We start from the raw sequence: 24,362 nt of genomic DNA on the forward strand, positions 1-24,362 counted from the left end.
CTCTTTGAGCAATCAGAAAACATAATCTTTTAAGATGACACTAGATTATGACCCGTCCTTGAAAAGGCTGGTAAATATTTTTTTTTATTTTTTAAAAACTATTTTTATAATCATATTTGTGTTTAATATTAATTTAATATAATTTTTGATAACTATATTAAATAGTCAAGTTACATAATTATACACTTATACCATATGCATTTCAGAAATTATTTTTAAACTTTACTTCTAAAGTGTGCAACATATTATATTTTTTAATAGTTACCTAACATAATTAGTCAAGAATATTCATACTTAAAAAACTCAATTCGGAATTGACCCAAAAATTAAAGTTTCATACTCTATTAGATATGGCCTATATACTCTAACGGTTCTTAAAAAATTATATCCGAAAATCAATATTAAATCCAACCCGCACCGAAAACCAAACAAAATTTTTGAAAAGTTTTTTGAAAATAATAATTTGTAATATATTATGTTATATATATATGTGTGTGTGTGTGTGTAAATGGATTAATATGGTCTTCATTAACTTTAAGTAAAATCACATTTAATAAATATTAATTTTTAATCAAATAAATTTTTTAACAACTCTTTTAATTAAATCCCATAGAGTATATCTTTATAAATAGTACTTCCATAATAATATCAAATACACATTTAAAATATATTCAGAATTTAAATTATATATTGGCCATTTAATTAGGTACCAAATACAAGATGACAGAAACCTTTAAGTATAGATCGGAGAAAAATGGTGGTTACATCGACGATATAATGTTTATATTTAGTTCTATGCAGTCGTGCGATTATTATGCTGAAGTAAACATGGCCTGCCCGATTATTATGCTGGTGGTTATATATAATTATATGCAGTTAGTATGGTTGAAAATAATTAATTGGACATAACTTATATCAATAGGCCATACTGCTGTTTTAATAGAATATATATTTTCACATGAGTACAGCAGGTTGATGCTCGAAACTCTTTTAAACGACAGTAGATTCATCTACAAACACTTGGAACTCTCCCGGGAAGGACTCATCCAAGTCCCTGATCATAAGTTGTATCAGTTCATTAATGTTGAGACCCTATCCCTTTCAAGTCTACAAGGTCCATCTTGTATTTATTCAATGATTCATTGCGATGGATTATTGCTATGTGAATGTAGAAGATCTGATAGTATAGAAAAAAAACTCGCAGTTTGGAATCCGTTTTTGAGCCAAATCAAATGGATCGAAGCCTTGAATTCGATCAAAGTGTGTTGGGGTATCTACGGTTTTGGATACGACAATGTATCCCGTGACAACTACAAGATCTTGAGGTTTTGTAGAGGATTAGGACATGATTATGATTCAAGAAATAATGGCGTTGAGATATATGAGTTCAAGACTCAACTCTGGAGAAGTGTTGATTACTCATGTGCGTATTTATGGTATGCATGGTATGATCAAGCTGTGTCTATGGATGGAAAAATGTATTGGTTTGCTGAGAGACAGAATTTTGATAAAGTCATAACTGAATTCTTCATCCAGTGTTTTGATTTCTCTAGAGAGATATTCCAAGACAGATGCTGTCTTCCCTTTATAACTCGTGATGGTGATTGTGATTGGGTTATACCACGCCTATCAGGTTTCAGAGGAGATAGGCTTTCTTTGTTATCTAAAGAAAAATATGGGAAGATTCAGTTGTGGGTTACAAACAATGTGACTGATGAGATTGTCTCGTGGAGCAAGTATTTTAATGTGACTCCCCCATATCTCCCGATATTATCCCGTTGGTATTTCCTTAATATGACATTCTTCATCCACAAGACCAATAGGATCATGTTATGGTGCGAGGAAGAACATGTCCAAAATGAAGAGAAATACGTCAAAGTTTACCAAATAGGTGAAGGTGTGGTCGAGAAACAAGTTGAGACAGGACAACATCGATGGTATGATCAGACATTTCGTAGTCGTTGCTGTGTTTTTGTTCCTAGTCTAGTTCCGGTTCCAGAGTAAGAGGAGGCTTCTGAGTGTTGCTCTCTCTTAATTGCATGTAGTTATCTTAATATGTTCTTCTAATTCTATCAGATACACTTCCTTTGGTGTTGTTACTTTCATTGAATACTAAACCTTAAAACAAAGCTGGAAATATTGTAGTCTCTGATTTCTTTTTAACTTTAAATTAGCAAAGTAAAAAAAAAAACGAATACAAAATATGAAACTGGAGCCATGTTTGGTTCTTGTTAAATCATTTATAACCATATGAGGTTGCGATCATACTTAACACACAAGTGACGTAGATATTACTCTTGAACGATCCATCTCATCGGCGTTAATTAGTCATATACTTAAAACACAAGTGAAATATCTATTTACTCACCGGAACTAGACAGCTCTTGATAAACCTTAGAAATACTATTTACAATGCTTCGGTTTCTGATAAAGAGGGTGAAAACAACTTTTTGTTTACCCAAAAAAAATATCTATCTACTCTTTGCATGATTCATCTTCCAGATTGCTTTTTGTATTTTGGTAACTTAAACTACTATGAGTTTTCTGATTGAAGTTCTTAAAACAATTCGGTTCACATAGTTTCTCTGTTTTCTCTTATAGTATAGATAATCTCATGCATGGTCAGATTATCATCAGATAATGAAACAAAACGTAAAGTGCGAATTCGTCGAGTATTTATACCAGAGACTCAACCAATGAGATAAAATACAAATTAATAAACAATAATCACATATTTAAGTAAATAGACACTTCCAAAAAAAAAGAAGGAAAAACCCTAAGATTTTGGTTTTCCACAATAAATAGGATGACGACATAAAGGACAAGAGCTTTTGCTCCAAATCCACTGGAAAAGACAAACTTTATGAAACACATGAGAACAATCATGTAACTCTATAGATTCCTCGTCCACGTCGGATAGATCCTCAAAGCAGATACTACATTCATCGACCGGTTCATTAATCGACTTAGGGATACAAGTTCTCCAGCCTTTACTTTCTTCCATCAAGTGCAACTCGACATCTTCCGCATTAGCTTTGAGCTCGAATGTTCTTCCTTGGCTTTCTCCGAAGAGCTGAATGGCGTACAAAACCATAGTTTCAAGAACCCTCGACTCAACGTGTTTCAAAACAAGAGACACGTGTTGTAGGCATGTCTCCACGGAGCCGAATGCTAGAAGTTTTGAAGGGATTTCGAACTTGGAGGATCAAGTTGTGTCTGTCCGAAGAGTCGTTCTTTTCCGGTGATGGGACGCTAAACATCTCGTCGGAAACTCTTTAGCGTGATGGAAAAACAGCAGTTCGAACGGTGGCGCGGTGAGAAACTAACGGGGTAGTAAAATACTAGCTGGCTGTTTTGCATGATCGAATCACTTCTTTTTTGTTTTCTTGAGAGGATGAGCTTGTTAGGGTTCTATGGTTTGTATTTATAGCGTTGTTTAGGTTCTATAGCTAGCGTCTCATCTAAGCAAAGTCAATTTCATTTCCTTTGTTTTTCTTATCGGAGAGTTAAATAACGTCCAGAAAAATGGAACTAGATAAATTGGATACAAGGGAATCCCGAAACAGATAATGCTTGCCATCACGGTTTGGTGGATCAGCAATTAATAGGCCCATTAAGAAAAGGAAAACTTAAGGCCCAAACTGAAAAGCGGAGGAAGATCGGCGGAGAGACGGTCGTACGGCCGAAGAGATAAGAGAATGGCGGTAAATAGGGGTGGGCGTTCGGGTACCCGTTCGGGTTCGGATCGGGTATTTCGGGTTTTCGGGTATTTCGGTATAGAGGTGTAGGACCCGTTCGGGTATTTCTATACTTCGGATCGGGTTCGGGTATTTTTAGTTCGGTTTCGGTTATTTCGGATCGGGTTCGGATATTTAGATTTTGAAAAAAAATTAAATTTTTCATTTTTTAAATTTCTTGTATTTAAGAATATAAATTTTACTTAACTTTTATTTTATTTTTAATAGATTAAATGGTTAATAGATTTGGACATAACATTTTAAAACTAAAAATGCATTAATTTAGTTATTGTTTTAAAATTTTGGATCTAACTTTTTGTTAATTTTTGAAATAAAAAAAACTTGACATGCTTTTTAAGTGAGTACGAAATCATTTTTTCCGTAATTGCATGTATATCATATGAACTTTAAGTATGTGTAGTATTAATATAAATATTTTATATAAAATAAGAGATGTAAACTAGAAATATAAGGTTAATTATACATATGTTTGGTTATCTTCGGATATCCATTCGGGTTCGGATATTATCCATTCGGATTCGGGTATCCAATCTCTCCTAATTCAATACCCGTTCGGGTATTTTGCTATTTCGGTTCGGATTTCGGTTCGGGTTTTTCGGATCGGATTCGGATGCCACTTCGGATATCGGGTAAAGTGCCCACCCCTAGCGGTAAAGGAGAGGCAACTATCAACTTTTGGATTAGGTATAACTGAACCGAATCGGATTATTGAATTTCTTTTTGGTTTTTCTCAAACCGGAGATACTGTTTATTAGGTTTCTCTTTCTACTAATCCTACATTTACGAAAACTATCTGATAAATTTTAATTGCTCTTTTTATTTAAAAATTCATATTCATATATTAAGGAACATAATATGATAAAATGTAAGTACATACATAAGATCATTTGACTAAGTTCATTTAATAACAGATTTCCGGATAGTGTATAATTTGTTTTAATCATATAATATTGTTGTTCAGTCCACTTTTGGGGTTATGTTTCTCATGTGGTAGGTGTTGCCTCTTGATTAGCACTAGACTACTAGTATTTTGAATTTTAATCAACGAATTGCAAGTTGGGAAAACAAGCAAACAAACAATTTTAATACATGGTTTTTTATTAACAATACATGTTATTGTTGTATTTTTGTTATAAAATATCAAAGTGTGAACGCCTTGTCATTCGAGGGCACATGATAAGACTTGCGAATGCAACATTTGCCGACATCTCTAGCAACACGGCGGTTCGTTACATCAAAGTGAGCCCATCTCTACCACAACTTGTCTCCCTCTATTTTAAGCACGTGATAAATGTGATTGTATCTCAAACGTACCAAACTATTCAGTTTCCGCTATCTTTTAAAATGTATATGTAGAAGTTGACGAACAGCTAAACAACACAAAATCATTTTTTGGAAAATTATATTTAATTGTAAAGCAAACGTAACCTTATTCGTTCGTCGTTGTTAGGCGCAAACTCATCTCTTTAACCTTCTTTTAGGCTTGCAACCTCATCTTTTTCACATAACATAACTCTCTTTTGGCTTCTCCTTCGACCTTATTTGATTAGTTATGCTTTATACTTTTTCGGTTCCGTTCATGATAAATCAATCAATATCTAACTATAGAGTATTTAAAAATTAATAGTAATTTTGGTGATGTAGCACTTGTTTTTTCGGGTAATGAGAGACTAGCATTTCTTCATATATATATCTAATCATTCTACCACTTTCGAAATATTTTTTTTAAGCAACGAAATAAAAATTTCTAAAATGTTTTTCCACCACTGGAAAACTTGTTCGATGTGGCGAACTTGTGTGCAAATGTTAGAGAGTACGGATTAAACACCAACATTCTTAAATGATAATTTAAGTCTCGCGAAGAATTGTGATTTTTTTGGACAACAAATTATGATTGTTTTGATGAATAACTTTTCATATAAATGAGGCATATATACACACACAAGTTACCACACTTCGAATGGTTTTAAACATTGCTATATGATGTAGCATGTATGTCGGGGAGTGAGCAAAATACACATCTTCCGACCAATAACGACTGACAGGTGAGACATAATAACGTTAACCAACCTATCCGACCCAGACAACATATGATAAAATCTCAAAGCTCCAAACAATATTATTAAAGCATTATATACTGCATTATATTTTACAAATAAAAAATAAAAAAAGACTGCATTATAATTTATAAAAGGGCAATTGTCAATAATAGCACCTTTTGAAATTTATGTCTCAAAAATAGCACTAAAAGGAGAAAGTCACAAAAATGACATTCATTAAAGGGTAAAATATCCCTAATACTCTTGGTTTAAAATTAAATAAACAAATAAAAATAAATAAAATAAAAATAAAAAAATAAAATAAAAAAATTAAAAAAAAAAGAAATTTTTTTTATAGTTCAGATTATATGTTTTCAGATTCGAAATTTTTATAATTTGTTTTTTGAAAATTTTTTTTTTAATTTTTTTTTTTGGAATTTTCTTTTTATAATTTAAAAATACTTTTTGAAACTGTTTTTAAAATTTTTATTTTTTATTTTAGTATTTATTTTTTATAAAATTTTAAACCCTAATTCCAAAACCCCACTCCTTAACTCTAAACCCTAAGGTTTGGATTAATTAACCCAAGTGGTATAAGTGTATATTTACTTCTTTAATAAAATCTATTTTTGTGACTTTGAGCCTTGAGTGCTACTTTGGGAACAAAAACTTGGTTTGGTGATATCCTAGTCTTTTTCTCTTTATAAAATTATCGATTTATGATATACTCCTTTAAAAAAACAAAAGATCAGAACAAATTGAATATGTATTGAATATTCGTCATATATCATTTCAGAGTTTAGGTTCTTTTCTCCTTTTGTTTGGACAAAATTATTTTATTGATTAAAAAAGGTATATGTGAAATTGAAAGAGATGACTTTAGCCAAATATAGAGAGACTCGATTATACTCTGATAACAACTTTCAATAGAAGCATGTGATCCACTACTCTCAACGTGGGGTTTCCTACATATCTACACATACCTAGAATGTAAAGAATGGCGACAATTTAAAAGCAACTCGAAGATTTTATTTCCAAATCTCAAGATTTATCATGATTCATGATGTTCGATGCGCTTCAACTATTTTCACCATTTACAAAACGTACGAAGAACATTCAGCCTCACCATAGTGCAGTCAACTTCATAATTGTTTAGATATATGCGAGATCACTAAAAGAATATCTTTTTAAAAAATAAGATCGTTCTTTCTGGCCAATAACCATGTTTTTTCAACAAACACTGTCGTGCGCTGTACATATTATAAGAAAAATGCCATCATAATTGTAACACATATAGGATGATGTATATGGAGAACGTTCAAAACTTGGTTTGATCAACTATAACATTAAAATAGACTGATGACTTGCAATTTTACATTACCGTATAATTCAGTTAATCAATTTTTTTTTTCGTAACATGTTAATAAACTAAACCACGAAAGCTATAAATATAGTTAACAGAAAATCTTCTTTCAATGAATTGAACATCTATAGATAGACAAAAATGAACCCACATGTTTAAATGTGGAGGTCTACAAACGTGGCGGTTTAATTATCACAATGGATATTATAGCAATCGTCGAAACCTAAAAACCATATAGTTGTGGATCGAATTTTAAATTTAGTATGGACTGGACTAAAACCATGTATCTGTGAAGTTTCTTAAAGAGGATATATCATCCAAGAATCCTACGTCATGTTCGTTTGCTCACCCAGATAATCTATCTATCTGGGTGAAGATGCAAATTGATGTTCATTTTTTACATTACAATGCTACATCCAGATGCATCATCCAGCTGAATTTTTAAAAATTCATCTCAAATTCTCACACAAATGAAGATGAGTCTTGATGGTGCATCTGGATGCAGATGCATCTAGTTTAGTCCAAAATAATAAATGACAAAAATGACCTTTTAAAATTAAAATATTATTTTCAAACCGTAAATTCTATTTTTTCCATATATATTTTTCCGCTATCACCAAAAAATGCATAACACAAAAACTGAAAAACACACTTTCCTGCCAAAACCGCAAGATGCGTTTTTTCCGCAAAAAAGCATAAAACACATTTGCATAAAACACACATTTTTCGGCTAAACCAGTAAAACCGCACTTTTCGACCAAAACCGAAAAAACGCATTTTCTCGTTAAAACAAAAAAAAACGCATTTTCGCACCAAAACCGAAAAACACATATTCCAGCCAAAACTCCAAAAAACATTTTCCGACCAAAATCGCAAAAAGCATTTTCTCGCCAAAACCAGAAATATACAATTTTTCCGTCAAAATCGGAAAAACGCATTTTCTCGCCAAAACCGGAAAACACAATTTCCCGCCAAAACCGGAAAACTGAATTTTCCTGCCAAAACCGAAAAACACATTTTCCCGTCAAAACTGAAAACACAATTTTACCGCCAAAACCGGAAAGTGAAATTTTCCCGCCAAAACCGGAAACACGTATTTTCCCGCCAAAACCGGAAACACGTATTTTTCCGCCAAAACCGAAAAAACGTATTTTCTCGTTAAAACCGGAAAACGCATTTTCCTGCCAAAACCGTAAAATAAAATTTTCCCGCTAAAACCGGAAAACGCATTTTCCCGCCAAAACAAAAAAAAAAACGCATTTCCCGCTAAAACTGGAAAACACATTTTTCCGCTAAAACCGGAAAAACATATTTTCCCGCCAAAACCGGAAAAATGTATTTTCCCGCCAAAACCGCAAAAATGCTTTTCTCGCCAAAATCGCGAAAAAACTTTTCCTGTCAAAAACACTTTTCCTGCCAAAACATCAAAACACACATTTTCCGTCCAAACCGCAAAAACGTATTTTTCCGCTAAACCCATAAAACGTATTTTTATGCCAAAACCATAAAAATGCATTTTTTTTGCAAAAACACACATATTTCCTCAAATACCGCAAAAATATTTTCGGCCAAAACTGTAAAATGCTATTTTTCCGCTGAAACGTAAAAAATGTATATTTTAGTTATTTTATTAACAAGTCCACCTGGATACAGATGGAAGTTAAAAATCAAAAGCAAACGAACATAGTTGCATTAAGATGATTCATCTGCATGCATGGACGAAATGAAGAAACAAACAACATCCAGATGGAGCATCTGGATAAGACATCTAAATGGACCATCTGGATGCATTTTCTAGATGTACAAAACTAACAGGGTTCTACAAAACTTTTATTCAGCGTTTTATCTTTTAAAAAGATTGCGTCATTGATGACATCATTGTACATATAGATTAATAGCGCACGTGGTATCATATTAAACAAGATCTTAAGTTTTTTTTTTGTCAATAATATTGGTTCTCTAAGACAAATCTCTTAATAGTTTATTTTTAGTTTTATGTTCTCTAGATAGTCCATAAAATTCAAAATAAGTTTTATGAAGGAGTAAAAGATAACTTTATCCTATTTATAATTTTAGTTAATTATTTACTGAATATATAAATATAAATGTAAATATTTAAAAATAATAAAATAAAAAATATTTGCATATTTTTTCTCCGAATTAGGAATGTTTTCATAAATGTGTAAATAAACTTTTTAAATGTAACTTTTATATATGTTTAAGCAGGGCCGACCTAAATTTTTATTGGACCCCTGATAATTGTTTCTATTCATTATAGATGAATAAAAATAATATTTTGGGGCCCTTGCTAGAAAAAAAAATTTGGATTTTTTTATAGTTAAATTTGTTTGATTTTGGGATGGACCCTGGGCGATTAAACTGTTGGCCTTCCCTCCTGAGCCGGCCATGTATTTAAGAAGTTTTTGATTTCTTTCTAAATGTTTATGGCTTCTTTTTGAATTTGATTTATATGCATATTTAATAAATTCTTACTCAATATATAAACATCTTTCGAAAATTTACAAAGATACTTTTAAATATATGCAACATCTTTATAAAATTTAGATGTCAAATTCAATAATGTATTCCAAAAAATTTAGGAAAATGCTATAGATATTTAAAAGATAATTCAAATTTATTAAATATATATTCATGAAAATCTTCTTAAATATACATTTAAGAATATATTTTTTTAATACACATTTTTGAAAAAAAAATCTATATCTTATGAACATATTATACATATGTATCAATATCTTTCTTTTTTTTTGTAAAAAAATCTTCTATTAAAATGCAGGAGAAAGAAAAGGGTTACATAGTTTTTACTCAGTGGCCAAGTGGCCATCAATATCTTTCTTAATTTTAGGAAGATATTATACTTATTCAAGAATTTTTCCTAAACTCAAATTTAGAAAGATATCCTTTACATTAAGGAAAGATATCATACACATTTTTTTTTTAAAAATGCATCTACAGTGGAAAAAGAAGAAGTATCTAAATAGTCATAATAATTTTAGGAACATATTATACTTATAAAAAATTCTATATGTTATGAACATATTATACATATGTATCAATATCTTTCTTAAATCTAGGAAGATATTATACTTATGCAAGAAATTTTCCTAAACTCAAATTTAGAAAGATATCCTATACATTTAGGAAATATATCATACACATTTAAAAAGTTTTTTGCATCTACAGTAGAAAAACAGAAAGTATATAAAGACTCATAATAATTGTTAGACAAGGAAAACAATTCACATTAGAATTTGTAATCTAATATTTTGTATTAGTCACATCTGAAATTTAGATCCGATATAACGTAGGACAATGACAAATAAGACAAACAACAAACTATTGTATTTTATCAAGAGAAAAAAACACAAATTATTGTACGTATTATAAATAACGAGATTTGTTTATGGCTCTTAAATCATGATTGATGACAGAACTGTTTAGATATATATTATAAACTTTAGAAAACTTTAGTTTCTATCAATCATCCCCGTAATTCTCCATTTGATGTCAATCCCCATTTCTTTTTCACAAATATAATTATCATTTTTATAAAATAACCGTAATCTCTTACACATAATCCGTCATGGCACGTGCATCCTATTGGGCAAACTCATTTAATTAATATATTAAGAGATTAATCTTTTGTCTTTGTCCACATTTAGTCATCTAACAAAGGTAAATATATTAGAAAAAGATTGCCATAAAACTCAAAGTAATTCATAGTTTCACTTGTCGACACGATATATTTTTGTCCTTGTGTGTTGTGTCCCAAAACAAATAATAATAATAATAATAATAATTTTAACACGTTTCATTAATAAAGAAAGAGAGATTGCTTTCATCTTCTTGAGCCGATTTCTGGATTCTCCTCCACCACAATTTACCCTTCTTATAAACTCCTTCCATCAATCAAATTTTTTATTTATTTATCACAAATCCTCTTCTCTCTAAAACGTCTCACATGAGCAAGAGCAATATCAGTACATAAAAAACAAAGAATATGACCAAGAACAAGAAGGAAGTGAATATCGAGACAAGGAAAGGGTCCACGATGGATGAGTGGCCTGAGCCAATCGTCAGAGTTCAGTCCTTAGCCGAGAGCAACCTCTCCTCTCTCCCCGACCGCTACATCAAACCAGCATCTCAACGTCCCACCACGATAGAGGAGGCTCCTGCCGCGACCAACATACCAATCATTGACCTTGAAGGACTCTTCTCGGAAGACGGGTCGCCAGACGAGGCCATCATGGCTCAGATATCGGAGGCTTGCCGTGAGTGGGGATTCTTCCAGGTGTTGAACCATGGTGTGAGGCCAGAGCTGATGGACGCGGCTAGGGAGAATTGGAGAGAGTTTTTCCACTTGCCGGTTAATGAGAAGGAGACTTATAGAAACTCACCAAAAACCTATGAAGGATATGGAAGCAGACTAGGAGTTGAGAAAGGAGCCATTCTTGACTGGAGTGATTATTACTTTCTCCATCTTCTTCCTCTTCATTTGAAAGACTTCAACAAGTGGCCTTCTTTTCCTCCCACCATTAGGTCCATCCTCTCTTCTTTAATATTTTTCTTATAACCTTATTATGAATTTTCTTAATGTTTGTACTTTTTACTTTTACTTTTTTGAGAGTCTAGAAAGAAGACCCATTTTACCAAAAAGTAGATTGTTTTTTCTTAACCGTTAAAATGTAGGGAACAAACGGTACGAACTTGGGAAATAGTATTTTCATTTTATTGGGGAGTGTGAAGAGAAGAATCTCTTTGTTTACCATAGAATTTTGTAATATGATTCGTTGGAATCACCAAAAGAAAAAATATACTCCTATAAACAAAAACAAAAAGTACAATTTTGGAACTTGATTCATAGATTTTTAATTATTTTATATTTTTTTTAAATAGAGAAGTGATCGATGAGTATGGCAAGGAAGTAGTGAACCTATGCGGGAGAGTCATGAAGGTATTATCGTTAAACTTAGGATTAAAGGAGGATGAGTTTCAAGATGCTTTTGGAGGTGAAAACATAGGGGCATGTTTGAGGGTTAATTATTATCCAAAATGCCCTCGACCAGAGCTGGCTCTAGGTCTCTCCTCCCACTCTGATCCTGGCGGTATGACTATTCTCTTACCAGACGATCAAGTCTTCGGTCTTCAAGTCCGTAAAAATGACATGTGGATCACCGTCAAGCCTCATCCTCATGCGTTCATCGTTAATATCGGTGATCAAATTCAGGTAATTAATTAATTTTCTTTTCAGAATTTATATCAATTTAATTTTAAAACGTATATAAATAAATGTTTTAAATGATGAAATACTCGAAATTATTTATATATAGAGACAATTTCCATATCTGTTTTTCATTCATCTACTATATATATATTCGAATTATTCATAACCAAAAAACTACAAAAAATGCTAACTAAGTAAAAAAATTTCATTACATGTTTCTTTATGAATCACGAATAACTAATATTTGAATGGAATAAAATACGATATAGTTATACAATATAAAAAGAAAAAAATTGGAAATAAAGTAAATTTAGTTAAAATAGTAGATAAATCACATACTATTACTAAATATCCTACAAACTGTAATTACATGTTTATACACTAAATATTTTTAAAGAAACAGATTATTCTCCTTGTTTTTTTTTTTGAAAAAAAATCTAGGCTATTAATAAAAGGACAAATGCCGAATTAGTTATTTGAGAACGAACGAAGAGTATCTAAGCTATAGTTCCACGTTTTAGACATGTTTAAAATGCAAGTATGATAAACAGTAACTACTTGGTGCCAAAATACCTTTTTGAATATTCAAAAGAAAATATCATTGTAATTATTATGTCAATTCCAACAACAGAAATTACGTCCTTTTAGATCTATGTCAACCTGTTTCTATAAAACGACAGTTTCACAAATAAAGTAATCCTCAATTATAATTGTTTCGAAAAAATTGGGTGGGTGTCCCTGTTTTGATACGAAACAACAGTACAGCCATAATCCTTCACTGCGCACATGTGTTGTTTGGCCTTTGCCCATGTTGCCATTCAATGTATAACTAAACCGGCAACTTTTCAAAAGATTCTTTTAATCTTATATTATAAACCGGCAACTTTTAATCTTATTTTCTAAACTGTTATGAATCTTAGTATTATAACTTATGTGTGTGCCATGATAAAATGCAGATACTAAGCAACTCAGCATACAAGAGTGTGGAGCATAGAGTGATAGTGAACTCGGAGAAAGAGAGAGTTTCGCTTGCTTTCTTCTACAATCCTAAAAGCGATATACCAATCCAACCATTACAAGAACTTGTATCCACTCATAATCCTCCTTTATATCCTCCAATGACCTTTGATCAATACAGACTCTTTATCAGAACTCAAGGTCCACAAGGCAAATCTCATGTTGAATCTCATGTCTCTCCTCGTTAATTGTTTTCCCTTCCTATAAAGAAAATTAAATGTTTTGGTTTGTTTCATGATTTATATCTGACTTGTATGTGTACAATCTTTCAGGATCTGATTTACCTTCGAGTAAATAAATATTGAATGAGATATATTGTTATACAATAATGTTTTAGTATCTAATATTTTGCAAGCAAATTAATGTTCAAGGAACATAGTTTCACAAAACTAACATCTATCATTATCTTTGGCACCTTGTTTAATTTTTTAATCTGTCGCCATGTTTGAAAAACCTGACTGATAGTGACCAGAGTACAATTAATTAGCGTATTATAAAGAGAAAATGTATAAATATTGAATTCTAACGTCACATGATAATATTTAAATAGTGCTTAATCAACTAGTTTCACAAAACTATTCAGAGTAAAATTATGCACACAAACATTAACAATATATACAATCTATTAATAAAAGACTAAAGCCGATATACTTTATACATAAGTGAGTTGAGACTTGAGCGTGATATCATATCATTTGCACTTTGTCAATGATGATGAATCATATACGACAAACATATTTCTATCTAATTAAATATTATCCAATTATAAAACCCTGAGAGATTCGATATTACTGCATTTGTAAATTGAGGATTAGTGGTGAATAAGAAGACTGAGTGGATAATAATCTAAAAACAAAAAGCACGTATACGCTCTTGTAGCCTCTCGTTCCCATATGGATTACCTTATTCCTGTGGATTAATCATTAGATTCAGTCTGTCAAACAATTGACTATACACAAGATATCACATATATCTATATATAAATAATCCCCTATATATTAAAAGAGAAGCATTATAACATATTTTGTAGCCACATGTCATCACCACAATCATTCTTAGAATCCTTAGAAAAATATGTTGGTCCATAGAAATATATAATAAGCTTTTTATTAAACTAATCATAAATTAATCATAAATGTTATTCATTGTTTCCTTAAATAAAAATCACGGACTTACCTAATGTGACTAAAATATATATGACAATTAATGATTTTGAATAATAAAGATTTGATAAAATTTAGTCTATTTTCTATCATTTTAAAAAAAAAAATTAACTTACTAAAAAAAAATTAAACAACCACATTAACTATATAATAAAATTTTAGATTTTTTCGTATATGTTATATTTTGAATTTTTAAAAACGAATACAAATGACTAAAGTTGTTAAAAATATCACATTGAAATTTTTGTGATCCATGGTTTAAAATTTATGTTATAACAAAATACAAATGATTACGAAATTACATAAGTAGAAAATTTCATTTAATAAATATTATATATATGTATATTAATATTTTTCAAAATAAACCATATACCATATAAAATACATATTTATTTAAATTTCAAATTTGTTTCGAATTTTTTTGATAAACATTTTGAATAATTATTGACAAGATTTTAAATTTTACATTGAATATTTTTAAAATTATAAATTACTAAAAATATTAAACATCCCACAAATTTTTTATTGTTATCATTGATTTAAAAAAATTGTTATAACGAAATACAAATGATCAAAAATAATATGAGCATAAAATATTTTTTAACAGATGTCAATATTAAAAATGTACTATATATCTTAATATCATTTAAACTTAATTTTATACCATATAAAATAGAAAAACAATGTTTATCTAGATTAAAAAAAATTATTTAAGTATTTGTACCAATTTAATTATATACGTAATAGTTACTAAATTTTTAATTATTTAATATATATTTATTATTTCATAATATATAAAAAATATATAATACTTAAAAATAATTTATATATAATATTCATTCCGCGCAAGGCGCGAATCTTAATCTAGTATCGTATTAAATGGAATCATAAGCATGTGCGTTATTCAAGTAGGTGGGTAGGCACCACAAAGTGTCGACCTGGTCTTGAAATAACATATAATCTTATCCAGAAAAGTGAATACTATATAATATTATACTATAGTTGTTCAAAAAAAAAATACTATAGAAAATGCAAGTTGCATTTTAATTCACACTGTAGAAGGTTGCGTCTCTTTAATGAATTGGATGAGTGAACATGTTTTTATAAAAATGTTTGAGTTGATCATAGTGGATACAATATAGTCTTCACGTAGGACATATACAATTGCAGAAGGAACATCAAAATGAATGTGGATACAGTATAGTCTTCACGTAGGACATATACAATTGCAGAAGGAACATCAAAATAAATAATTACCATGAGGTTGTGAAGATTAGTGCATAAGATAAATTTTTTAATAACCTTAACATGATTACACAATTAAACGATGAGAGTAGAGTCAATACATATACAAACATTTTACCAAAAAAAAAAAAATACATATACAAACACATTTGGTAATGAATGCAATCATTGATTATAATGATAAGCAACTGGTCACGAGTCTATGCGTCATTGTTGAATGTTCAAACATGAATATACCAAAAACAAGCAAAGAAACAATATGTGTGAAAGAAAGTTACATACTTCTCATTGCTACTGAGCCGAGCGCCAAAGTAGGAAGAAACATAGAGAAGCCAACAATCACTGTGGACAGCAACTAAAGAGAGCCAATCTTGACGCTGCATACCATCTTTGAAGATCTCTTCCACGGTGTGAGGTTAGAGGACTCAGTAGCAGCCATAGATGTAGAAGGAAACGAAGAAAGGGTACAGAAGTAAGAGTCAGTGAGCTTTGAGAGGTAGATCAGTGGTGTTAAAGATTGGATTTGAGGTCAGTATCAATGGTATTCAAAACCGATGCGTGCGGTGCGTCAGGACATGAAGAGATGTAAGAAGAAGAAGAAGAAGAAGAAGAAGAACAACAGTAACAGCTTTTTCTTTCTCTCTGGTCTTTGAGTTTAATAGGCAATTTATTACGCCTACTTTGCATGGGCCTGGCCCATTATTATCTGAAGCTTGCCTTTCAAGAAACCTCTAGGTTACCCAACGCTACTGTTTAAAGATTTTTTTTTACTTTTCAATGAACCTTGATTTTTTTGAAACAGTGTTACAACTCTATTGTTGAGATTCAAGTATACTCAGTTGAAATGTTTCGATATATGAGTTCTTGAAACAGCTAATATGTACATAAAACCTTGTTGTTCAATACCTAAACCATGTGAAGAGCTCTCTCTCTCTTCCTCTATCAATCTAGTTTTCTAGATTTGCTTGCTGGATCCTTGATTGGATTAACTGTCCTGGATAGTATTCCTTCACTTTTTCAGCAAGAGTTGGGAGACCATTGATCCTCTCGAATAGACGCTCCCTGCTCAACGAATAAGTTCATAGACACAGCAACATCAGCTAGATCAGCAGCGTTACCAGAAAATTTGAAACACACAACTAAGATTCAAGTGAGGTTTTTTAATCCTGAAGAAAGTTTCATCAATGCTTTCTACTTAGCAAAACTATATATATACTAGCATACATACAACCAAAAGACAGGTGACACTTGTAGTTGTTACATGTGCGTTAATTAATTATACTTCAAGTAAAGGAAGAAACCATAGTTATACCTGTCATCATGACTAAGGCCAACACCGAAAAGGAAAGCAAGAGAGAGCAACCAAGAATCACAGTGCTCAGCCACCACCGTCACCCAATCAATAGCCCTCATACGATCTCTGGCTAAGTTGATTCCAACCGTTGGCTCGGGAAGATTAGGAGGAAGCAGCATGCGTGCTTCTTGCACGTCCCATGTCCCATCCGGGTATCCGTATAAAGACAGATTCTCCTTATAACCTAAATTAAATCCCACCGAAAATGCAACGCATAAGTTCAAGTTCAACACAAGAACCACCCAAGATACAAGTCAACATGATAACAGAGAGGAACTGATTGATGAATGTATAGAGTTTATGTTACCCGGATCGCATAAATTGTATAAAGTTCCAACATCTGGTAAACACAGGCAAGAACAAGAAGAAAGATTAAAGAAAGAAAGTAAAAGGTTACGTAGGGTTTAGGAGAAACAAGAAGTTCAGTTTGTTTACCTGTACCGAAAGCTCGAAGCATGCCGACGCGACGTAATCTATAATTTATGAAGATATGCTCGACGGTTCTTGGGATGTAGTCATCGCGTATCAGTGGGGAAGAAGTTGTTACACGACGGAGCATGTCGCCGTTTTGTGCGGAAGAAGAAGAAGAAGGAACTACACGGCGGAACATGTCGTCGTTTTGGTGGAGAAGACGAGGAAGAAGAAGATACGGTATGCTTTGAGTATACGTATAATCAAAGGTGTTGGAGAGTTGTTTAAGTAGGAGAGTGTTTGTTTAACAACAGAAGTTATGCCTTGCGTTAGACGCAATATCTTTATTGGGCCTCTTGGTCATGGGTCGGCCCATCTAAATCAATATATTAATTTTTGAATAATTTCCAAAAATTGTGTGATGGATCATAACATCATTATGGATGTCATTTATTCTCTCTTTTTTTTTGTCCTAACTTTTCGAAAGATCTCTGACAACAACTCATATACAAAAGAAAGATCTCTAAACTCCAATCACAGTCACAGACAAAGTGCATAAGAAGCCTGTGATAAAGGATTAAATCTACGGATGTAGAAGTTGGCTCTCACTCAGGGCTTGATGTATTCACGAATGAAGTCTTGGACCTGAACAGTTTCTCCATTGAGTCCAGATGCTTCAGCGACAGTGACTTTGTTACAGCAATGCGAGAAGGAGAACACTTCTCCTTCGATTCCAATGGTGTAGTCGTTGGCTATATCAGCTGTAGATACTGCACTCCTTGAAGCTCTCAGTTTCTCACTGACGGCAAGAAATTAAAAAAAACATTAAGAAATGATGATTGGCTTGGTTTGTTAAGAAAATTAAAAAAATCGTTACATTTCTTTCTCCATCTGCTTCCTGATGAACTCCTTGGTGTGCGCGGTGAGTTTATCCGTCTTGTTACAGCAAAGGAGGACTGGTATCTTCTTCTTGACAACGTTGGCATTCGTCAGAATGTCGTATAGGTACCTATCAAACCATTGCAATGCCTCATGTGTTAAGATTGTGTGTATCTGTGTGAGAGAACAAAAAAAAAAAAGAGAGTTTGAAGTTACTCTGAAGCTGCACGACAGTTAGGGAGGAACTCCAAGGCGTCTACAACAAAGACAATAGCAGCTGCTTGGGGCAAGAACTCTTCCAGCTTAGGTCGAAGCCGAGAGTGTCCAGGAACATCAACAAGATGAACAGGCTTGACTTTTCCTTTCTGTCACGCACAGAATACACAGGATGTTAACGTGTTAATATATGCATCAAAATCAACAGGGTGAGTTGTTTAAAAGAGACAAAGATCAGAAGCCTCACCTTAGCGTTTTCGGAGTGAAGAACGAAAGTGCCTTCATTCGGTTCCATTGATGTTACAGTACCCTGATGGGATGATCCATCTCGGAGCTGCCAATCAAACATTTATCTCATCTTATAACAGCCAAAACAATCAACTAGTCATCTACCCTGATTTGGCCGTTAGTGACACTTAACAAAACTAAATTACATCTCATACGGAACGTGAAGAAGCCAAAACACTCACTTGATAGAAGAGCACAGTCTTTCCACTTCCACTGAGCCCAGAAAGGAGCACAGTGTTTGATTTGGTACGCCTCACCAAGCGAACTAGATAAACCAGCAAGAATGTTAAGTTTAATAACCATTATTTATGTATTGCATAGACCCTAAGAGTATACAAATCACATACACACACAAATTTAAAAATTTTACAATTCTAATCATATTCACAAGGGAACAACAAACTATTGAATATGAAGAATGGTGGTGGTGTATGCTGCTACATACTTGATAAGAGGAGCAAAACGGTTGTAAACAAGAGAACACCAACGGCGGCATAGAGCTGATCTTGAGGTATCTTCTGAAGATACTCAATACCTTGATTCGACCACTGCTCCGCCATCATTTTCAGATCTTCCAAATTCTCCATTTCAACCTAAATCCAGAGATAAATGTTCCCAAGTTACGAACAGATAAAATGCCTAACACTATATTTGATTTTTCAGCTTCAACCGGATCTCGAAAATTCAAATATAGATTTCGAATTCAAATTTCTACGGATGAGAACTACAAAAGTTTTACAGAGAGAGAAAGGAAACGGTTGGATCGAGGAGACGGAAACGCACCGACTAGAGAGGCGGGAGAATGAATGCCACAAAGATCACTGTGAGGAGATGGATGACGACGGTGGAAGCGGAGAAACCACGGCGAGGATGATTTAGGGTCCAGATATTTTTTTATTACTTTTTAAAAAGAATTTAACTGGGCCGAGGAAAAGCCCAGCCCGTTCAGTTGTGATGACGTGTCTTATAAAGAAGTTGAGAACTTTCGCGCGCGACGTCGTTTCCACTGTAATTATGCACGGAAAAGTTGCTCAACCTAACTTACTTTGGAAGTTTGGAACTATGCTTGACATAATATCAGTAACCCGAAATTCAAACCGAAACCGAACCGAAGTCCAAAATTTAAATAATATACAATGAACTTTATAGGATGTTACAAAACATATTCGAACCTGAAGTGTTTTTAAACAAAAAACTTTTGAACCTCAAATATTATTAACCGAACTCGAATGGATAAACAGAAAAAAAATCTTATATAGTATCTGAAGGAACCGATCTGAATGTTCAAATTAGTATACAATAAAAATATTTGAAACATAAATATGTACTTCAAACATTCGGTTTCATGTTTATTTTGATATAATATCTAATGATAATTATAGATATTTAAAATTTAAATAAATAGTTTAATATTAGTACCCATAATGAGCAAAAAGAAAGATGGAGGGATGTGAAGCAGAAGAGATTAATGCAAACATTAAGGTAAACAAAAGTCTTTGTAAAGTAACGGTTACTTTTATTTTTCAGCTCTAGATCTATTTATGAGCATAAAAGAAAGAAAGTTAAATAAAATCTTCTGATCTCTTCTTCTTTTTCATTAAGTAGATGATAAGCCACCACCACGTCGCTTCACGGTGATCGGGTACCGTTTCTGTGTTCTTGTAGTTGGAAAGAAAACCATCTTGTCTTTCTCTTCATGAACCCAACTGCTCAGAAAATTAACAAAACAAAACCAAATCATTCTTCTTAGCATTTGGATAATGAAAAGTAGGCTATTAATTATCTTGTATCTCAAGGTATTTATTTACCTGAAGCTTGTCACTAGGTGGTGAAGGAAAACAGAGATTGCAACCCTAGCTAGCTCGTAACCAGGACATATCCTTGGTCCTCCACCAAACGGTGTGAACACTTTAGAAGGGCTTGTTGTTACCGAGTTGCTCTGTTCATCAAAATCAAGAGAGCAAAGATAAGCTCTAAATCAAGATCAAGAAATGCCAATGGCTTACAAAAATATAAACCTGCCATCTCCAAGGGTTGAAAGTGCGAGCGTCGTTGAAGTTGTTTGGATCTAAATGAACTCCTCTAAACGATAAGAACACCTTCCACCCTTTTGGAATCTTATAACCTGTTTTTTTTCTTCATGTAAGAACGTTTTGGCATTTTGTAACTGACTCATTTTCATTTCACAAATTTTTTTTTTGCTAGGGGTTTCAATTTCAAAGTTAGTATATAGTTTACCATTGATCTCAACATCCGTCATTGCCCGCCTGAAAACACCGCCGATGACGTTAGCTACTCTCAGAGTCTCGTTAACCACCTGAATCATAATAATTTTTGCAAGAGATTAGTGAGAAAGGATCATAAGACAAGAGGTAATAAAATCTTTTAAGTAAGAACACTCACACATTGTGTGAATGTCATTGACTTGTAATCACTCCATTCAAGACTCTCAGAATCGCTCTTCATTGCCCTAATCTTTTCATGCTCTTCCTGTTTAATTTCAACCAAGCCAATACCAACTCAACCAATAATAAAAGAACAAAAAGGTTAAAGCAAAATTATAATTAGGTGTTCTTTGGTTTATAGTACCACGCACTAAATCTAGTGAACATTAAACCATCCTTAGAGTTAGAGACAAGACTAATGATATAGACAAAGAATAATTAAAATGCTACATTAATAAACATAATTTACTTTTTAATAAAATTCATTTCTACCCTAAAACCCAGATAAAACAGCATAGTTGATAAGTGATAAGTGATATATAACACATCGGCAGCTCTGGTCCTAAAATTATATCGGTTTGCATGCATGCAGTAGAGGATCGAATCTTAACTTTTAAAATATCCTTTTTTTTTTTTGTAAAAGAGCTTTGAATATCTTTTCAAAAACACAAACAAACATGCATGACACATATATACTTAAGACACTCTTTGCGAACGGAATGAGTACTAAGCATAGAAAATACCTTGAGTTGAGCAAGAGCTAGAGGAGTTTCGGTAAGAAACTTAACGGCGAGAGTCATGATAGTAGGCGTTGTTTCATAAGCATCGACGAGTATAGCCACAAAGAAATCAACAATCTCTTCATCGGAAAAGCCATCATCCGCCGCTATCAACGCCGCGAGCATATCTGTTTTTCTCTCCGCTCCTTCCTTCTCCTCCTCCCTCCTCTCCATAATCACCGCCGTCAACGCCTCCGCCACCTTCCTCCGCGCCTTATAAAAAATACAAGAATATATATTAGAATAGTCTAAAATAATTATAAAAAAAAAGAAGCGTTAAAGAAGAGTAATTAGTACTTTGATGGCTTTGCGGTAAGTGGTGGAGAAGAGAGGGTGAGAAAGAGAGAAGAACCCTTCGATAACAAGATGATACTCTTTCCTTAAATTCTCACTCCACTCCCCTGGATCAAAGCTCGTGAGCTGCTTCACTGCTACGTCAAACGTCATCTGCATCATCATCAACCATAATAATTCAACATATATCATCCATGCAAATTAGCAAAAAAATAGTGATATATATATCACCTACATGGCTGGTTTTGGACACAAACGGTTGAATATTCACTTTAATTCCTAATTTTTTTTTATTTTTTTGGTAAAATGGTAAAATATGTTTTTTTTAATTTATTATACATAGGTAGCATGGTCCTTATATTGTCGGATTTTTTTTTTCAAATTAAAAAAAAAAGTTAAAAATGCTTATATTCATTCGATCATATCATCCATGCATGCCTTTTATTTAATGTGTTACCTTTTTGGATTCTTCCATAAGGAGAACACGAGAGGACCAAGAACCGAGATTAAACCGGACTAACCGGTCAATATCAACCATGAGATGGTCTTTCATGGCTGAAGCATTAGCGAAGCTCATGGTAAAAGAGTGCATACGTTTATGCAAAGAACCTTCCATACGAATCAAAGAGTGTTTCCCCATGAGATTACTTATAGAAGCTGGATAAGCGCACTCGAAGAGCTTCCCTTCGTTCTGGAGAACGAACCGGTTCGTTTCCGCATCAGCAGAGAAAACCGTCGGTTCACCAAATAGGTGCGTCGTGAAAACCGAACCGTACCGGGCCACTCTCTCGTCGATGAAAGGCTCAGGATCCTCTGTCTTGTAAGCTTTGATCAGCTGCAGAGTCTCGCCTATGAGAGGAAAGCCGAGACTTCCTGGAGGAAGTCCCATCCGAAGGTAACGGGTGCGGCGAAAGAGGAGGAGGAAAGCGGCTGCGAGGGAGGAGATGAGGAGGGCGAGGGCGGTGAAGGAGAAGGAGAAGGCCATGATGATGATAGAGAGGAAAGGATAGAGGGAGTATATATGGAGATGGGAGAGTGGGCACGCTGGGGGTTTCTGCATGAGTTAGGACCTTTCATCATTATACTCTTTTTTTTGGTCAATTCATCATTATACTCTTTTGCATTTTTCTTCATTATTTTTCTCTAAAATTTGATAGCATTTAATATTTCATTAATTTATGAATTGTTAACTAAGAAATAAGTATTCTTTTTTTAGATTCTTTTTCCTATATATCATTGTTATATTGCTTGGTGTTTATCTATGAAATTTTAAATGTTCCAAGATATATATTCAAGGTATTGTCTAAAAATATCATAAATATATTATTTTCGGTATATATTAACTTTTATGTAAATATATCGACTTTTATGCATGTAATACACTGACTAGAGTAGATATACATTTAAGATCTAAAAATATCATATATTATTAGCTTTTCTGAATATATTAGATTTTGTGCAAATATAATAATAATTTATGATATTTTAGCGATGTATGTACATAATTATTCACATGTATTTGTGACTGTATTCCATTTACTAACAAAAAAATAATTCATGTATTTTCTAATATCTACGAAACATATAAGATACTGTTTCGGTTTCCGAAAGAAATATTTTATAAAGTATTTATATATATTTAAAATATAATAAATATTTACAATTAAATGTATTAATGTTTATTTTACTATGCATTTTCTAATAAGTATCAACCAATAATATTTAACTAATTCAAATATTTTCAATTAATATTTTTTTAAAGTATACAAGTTATCAATATTAACTAGTAAAAGTTTCTTAAAATTCTAGAAAATTTATTATTTTGAAACAAAAAAAATATAATTTTGGAAAATCCTACTTTCTACTTTCGGAAAGAGAGTGAGTACAAAACCAGAGATGTGGAGGAAATAATATATCAGAAAGTGAAAAATCTGGCTCCATTTATTACAATTTCAACTTTTACACTGTGGTTTAGACTTATGATATTTTGGAACCCAAACATGAAATAAAATGTGTACCGCATCATAATAGTGTGTAAATCACTTTAATCCTTGTTTACATTTCTGGTTAGTTTGTTTTGCATTAG

The 24,362-nt window shown here is 32.5% G+C and overlaps 5 protein-coding genes across 6 annotated transcripts; 1 reads left to right on the forward strand and 4 right to left on the reverse strand.

Annotated features, from left to right (window-relative positions):
• Positions 1-79: 79 nt before the first annotated feature.
• LOC103855633 (putative RING-H2 finger protein ATL35) lies at positions 80-3,885 on the reverse strand. Its single transcript, XM_033289210.1, is given in 2 exon segments — positions 80-3,198; positions 3,201-3,885. Coding segments are annotated over 2 exon segments (582 nt in total). The 5' UTR covers positions 3,361-3,885; the 3' UTR covers positions 80-2,776.
• A 5,741-nt stretch (positions 3,886-9,626) lies between these two features.
• Positions 9,627-13,761, forward strand: LOC103855634 (probable 2-oxoglutarate-dependent dioxygenase At5g05600). Its single transcript, XM_009132642.3, has 3 exons — positions 9,627-11,720; positions 12,078-12,408; positions 13,362-13,761. The coding sequence occupies exons 1-3, from the start codon at positions 11,182-11,184 to the stop codon at positions 13,608-13,610; spliced, it is 1,119 nt and encodes a 372-aa protein (XP_009130890.1). The 5' UTR covers positions 9,627-11,181; the 3' UTR covers positions 13,611-13,761.
• A 2,097-nt stretch (positions 13,762-15,858) lies between these two features.
• Positions 15,859-17,819, reverse strand: LOC103855635 (PHD finger protein ALFIN-LIKE 7). The gene is made up of 4 exons (XM_009132643.3): positions 17,620-17,819; positions 17,492-17,524; positions 17,143-17,368; positions 15,859-16,892 (listed from the first exon to the last, which is right to left on the reverse strand). The coding sequence occupies exons 1-4, from the start codon at positions 17,792-17,794 to the stop codon at positions 16,778-16,780; spliced, it is 549 nt and encodes a 182-aa protein (XP_009130891.1). The 5' UTR covers positions 17,795-17,819; the 3' UTR covers positions 15,859-16,777.
• A 153-nt stretch (positions 17,820-17,972) lies between these two features.
• Positions 17,973-19,917, reverse strand: LOC103855636 (signal recognition particle receptor subunit beta). Its single transcript, XM_009132644.3, has 7 exons — positions 19,762-19,917; positions 19,424-19,571; positions 19,161-19,243; positions 18,938-19,024; positions 18,691-18,839; positions 18,473-18,604; positions 17,973-18,394 (listed from the first exon to the last, which is right to left on the reverse strand). Exons 2-7 carry the CDS (start codon positions 19,563-19,565, stop codon positions 18,205-18,207), a joined length of 783 nt encoding a protein of 260 aa, XP_009130892.1. The 5' UTR covers positions 19,566-19,571; positions 19,762-19,917; the 3' UTR covers positions 17,973-18,204.
• Positions 19,918-20,370: 453 nt separating this feature from the next.
• On the reverse strand, positions 20,371-24,222 carry LOC103855637 (cytochrome P450 90A1). Of its 2 annotated transcripts, none has more exons than XM_009132645.3 (8): positions 22,734-24,222; positions 22,280-22,429; positions 21,947-22,195; positions 21,382-21,468; positions 21,217-21,295; positions 20,997-21,103; positions 20,787-20,917; positions 20,371-20,684 (listed from the first exon to the last, which is right to left on the reverse strand). In XM_009132645.3, the coding sequence occupies exons 1-8, from the start codon at positions 23,334-23,336 to the stop codon at positions 20,576-20,578; spliced, it is 1,515 nt and encodes a 504-aa protein (XP_009130893.2). In that variant the 5' UTR covers positions 23,337-24,222; the 3' UTR covers positions 20,371-20,575. The 2 variants fall into 2 exon arrangements, 1 of the variants encoding a protein (XP_009130893.2); XR_004456911.1 differs by having other exon boundaries at positions 20,657-20,684; positions 20,997-21,114.
• Positions 24,223-24,362: the final 140 nt, after the last annotated feature.

This window comes from Brassica rapa, chromosome A03 (assembly GCF_000309985.2).
Source record: "Brassica rapa cultivar Chiifu-401-42 chromosome A03, CAAS_Brap_v3.01, whole genome shotgun sequence".
NCBI lineage: Eukaryota > Viridiplantae > Streptophyta > Magnoliopsida > Brassicales > Brassicaceae > Brassica > Brassica rapa.

Excerpts from the sequence above, each read along its gene's own strand:
- LOC103855634 (XM_009132642.3), top strand. The coding sequence starts at position 11,182 with ATGACCAAGAACAAGAAGGAAGTGAATATCGAGACAAGGAAAGGGTCC. Across the intron at positions 11,721-12,077 it reads TCTTTTCCTCCCACCATTAG|AGAAGTGATCGATGAGTATG; the intron begins GTCCATCCTCTC and ends TTTTTTAAATAG. Across the intron at positions 12,409-13,361 it reads ATATCGGTGATCAAATTCAG|ATACTAAGCAACTCAGCATA; the intron begins GTAATTAATTAA and ends GATAAAATGCAG.
- LOC103855635 (XM_009132643.3), bottom strand. The coding sequence starts at position 17,794 with ATGTTCCGCCGTGTAGTTCCTTCTTCTTCTTCTTCCGCACAAAACGGC. Across the intron at positions 17,525-17,619 it reads GCTTCGAGCTTTCGGTACAG|ATGTTGGAACTTTATACAAT; the intron begins GTAAACAAACTG and ends TGTGTTTACCAG. Across the intron at positions 16,893-17,142 it reads GGCCTTAGTCATGATGACAG|GGAGCGTCTATTCGAGAGGA; the intron begins GTATAACTATGG and ends TTCGTTGAGCAG.
- LOC103855636 (XM_009132644.3), bottom strand. The coding sequence starts at position 19,565 with ATGGAGAATTTGGAAGATCTGAAAATGATGGCGGAGCAGTGGTCGAAT. Across the intron at positions 19,025-19,160 it reads AGACTGTGCTCTTCTATCAA|CTCCGAGATGGATCATCCCA; the intron begins GTGAGTGTTTTG and ends TTTGATTGGCAG. Across the intron at positions 18,605-18,690 it reads AACTGTCGTGCAGCTTCAGA|GTACCTATACGACATTCTGA; the intron begins GTAACTTCAAAC and ends ATGGTTTGATAG.
- LOC103855637 (XM_009132645.3), bottom strand. The coding sequence starts at position 23,336 with ATGCAGAAACCCCCAGCGTGCCCACTCTCCCATCTCCATATATACTCC. Across the intron at positions 21,469-21,946 it reads TAGCTCTTGCTCAACTCAAG|GAAGAGCATGAAAAGATTAG; the intron begins GTATTTTCTATG and ends GAAATTAAACAG. Across the intron at positions 21,104-21,216 it reads GACGGATGTTGAGATCAATG|GTTATAAGATTCCAAAAGGG; the intron begins GTAAACTATATA and ends GAAAAAAAACAG.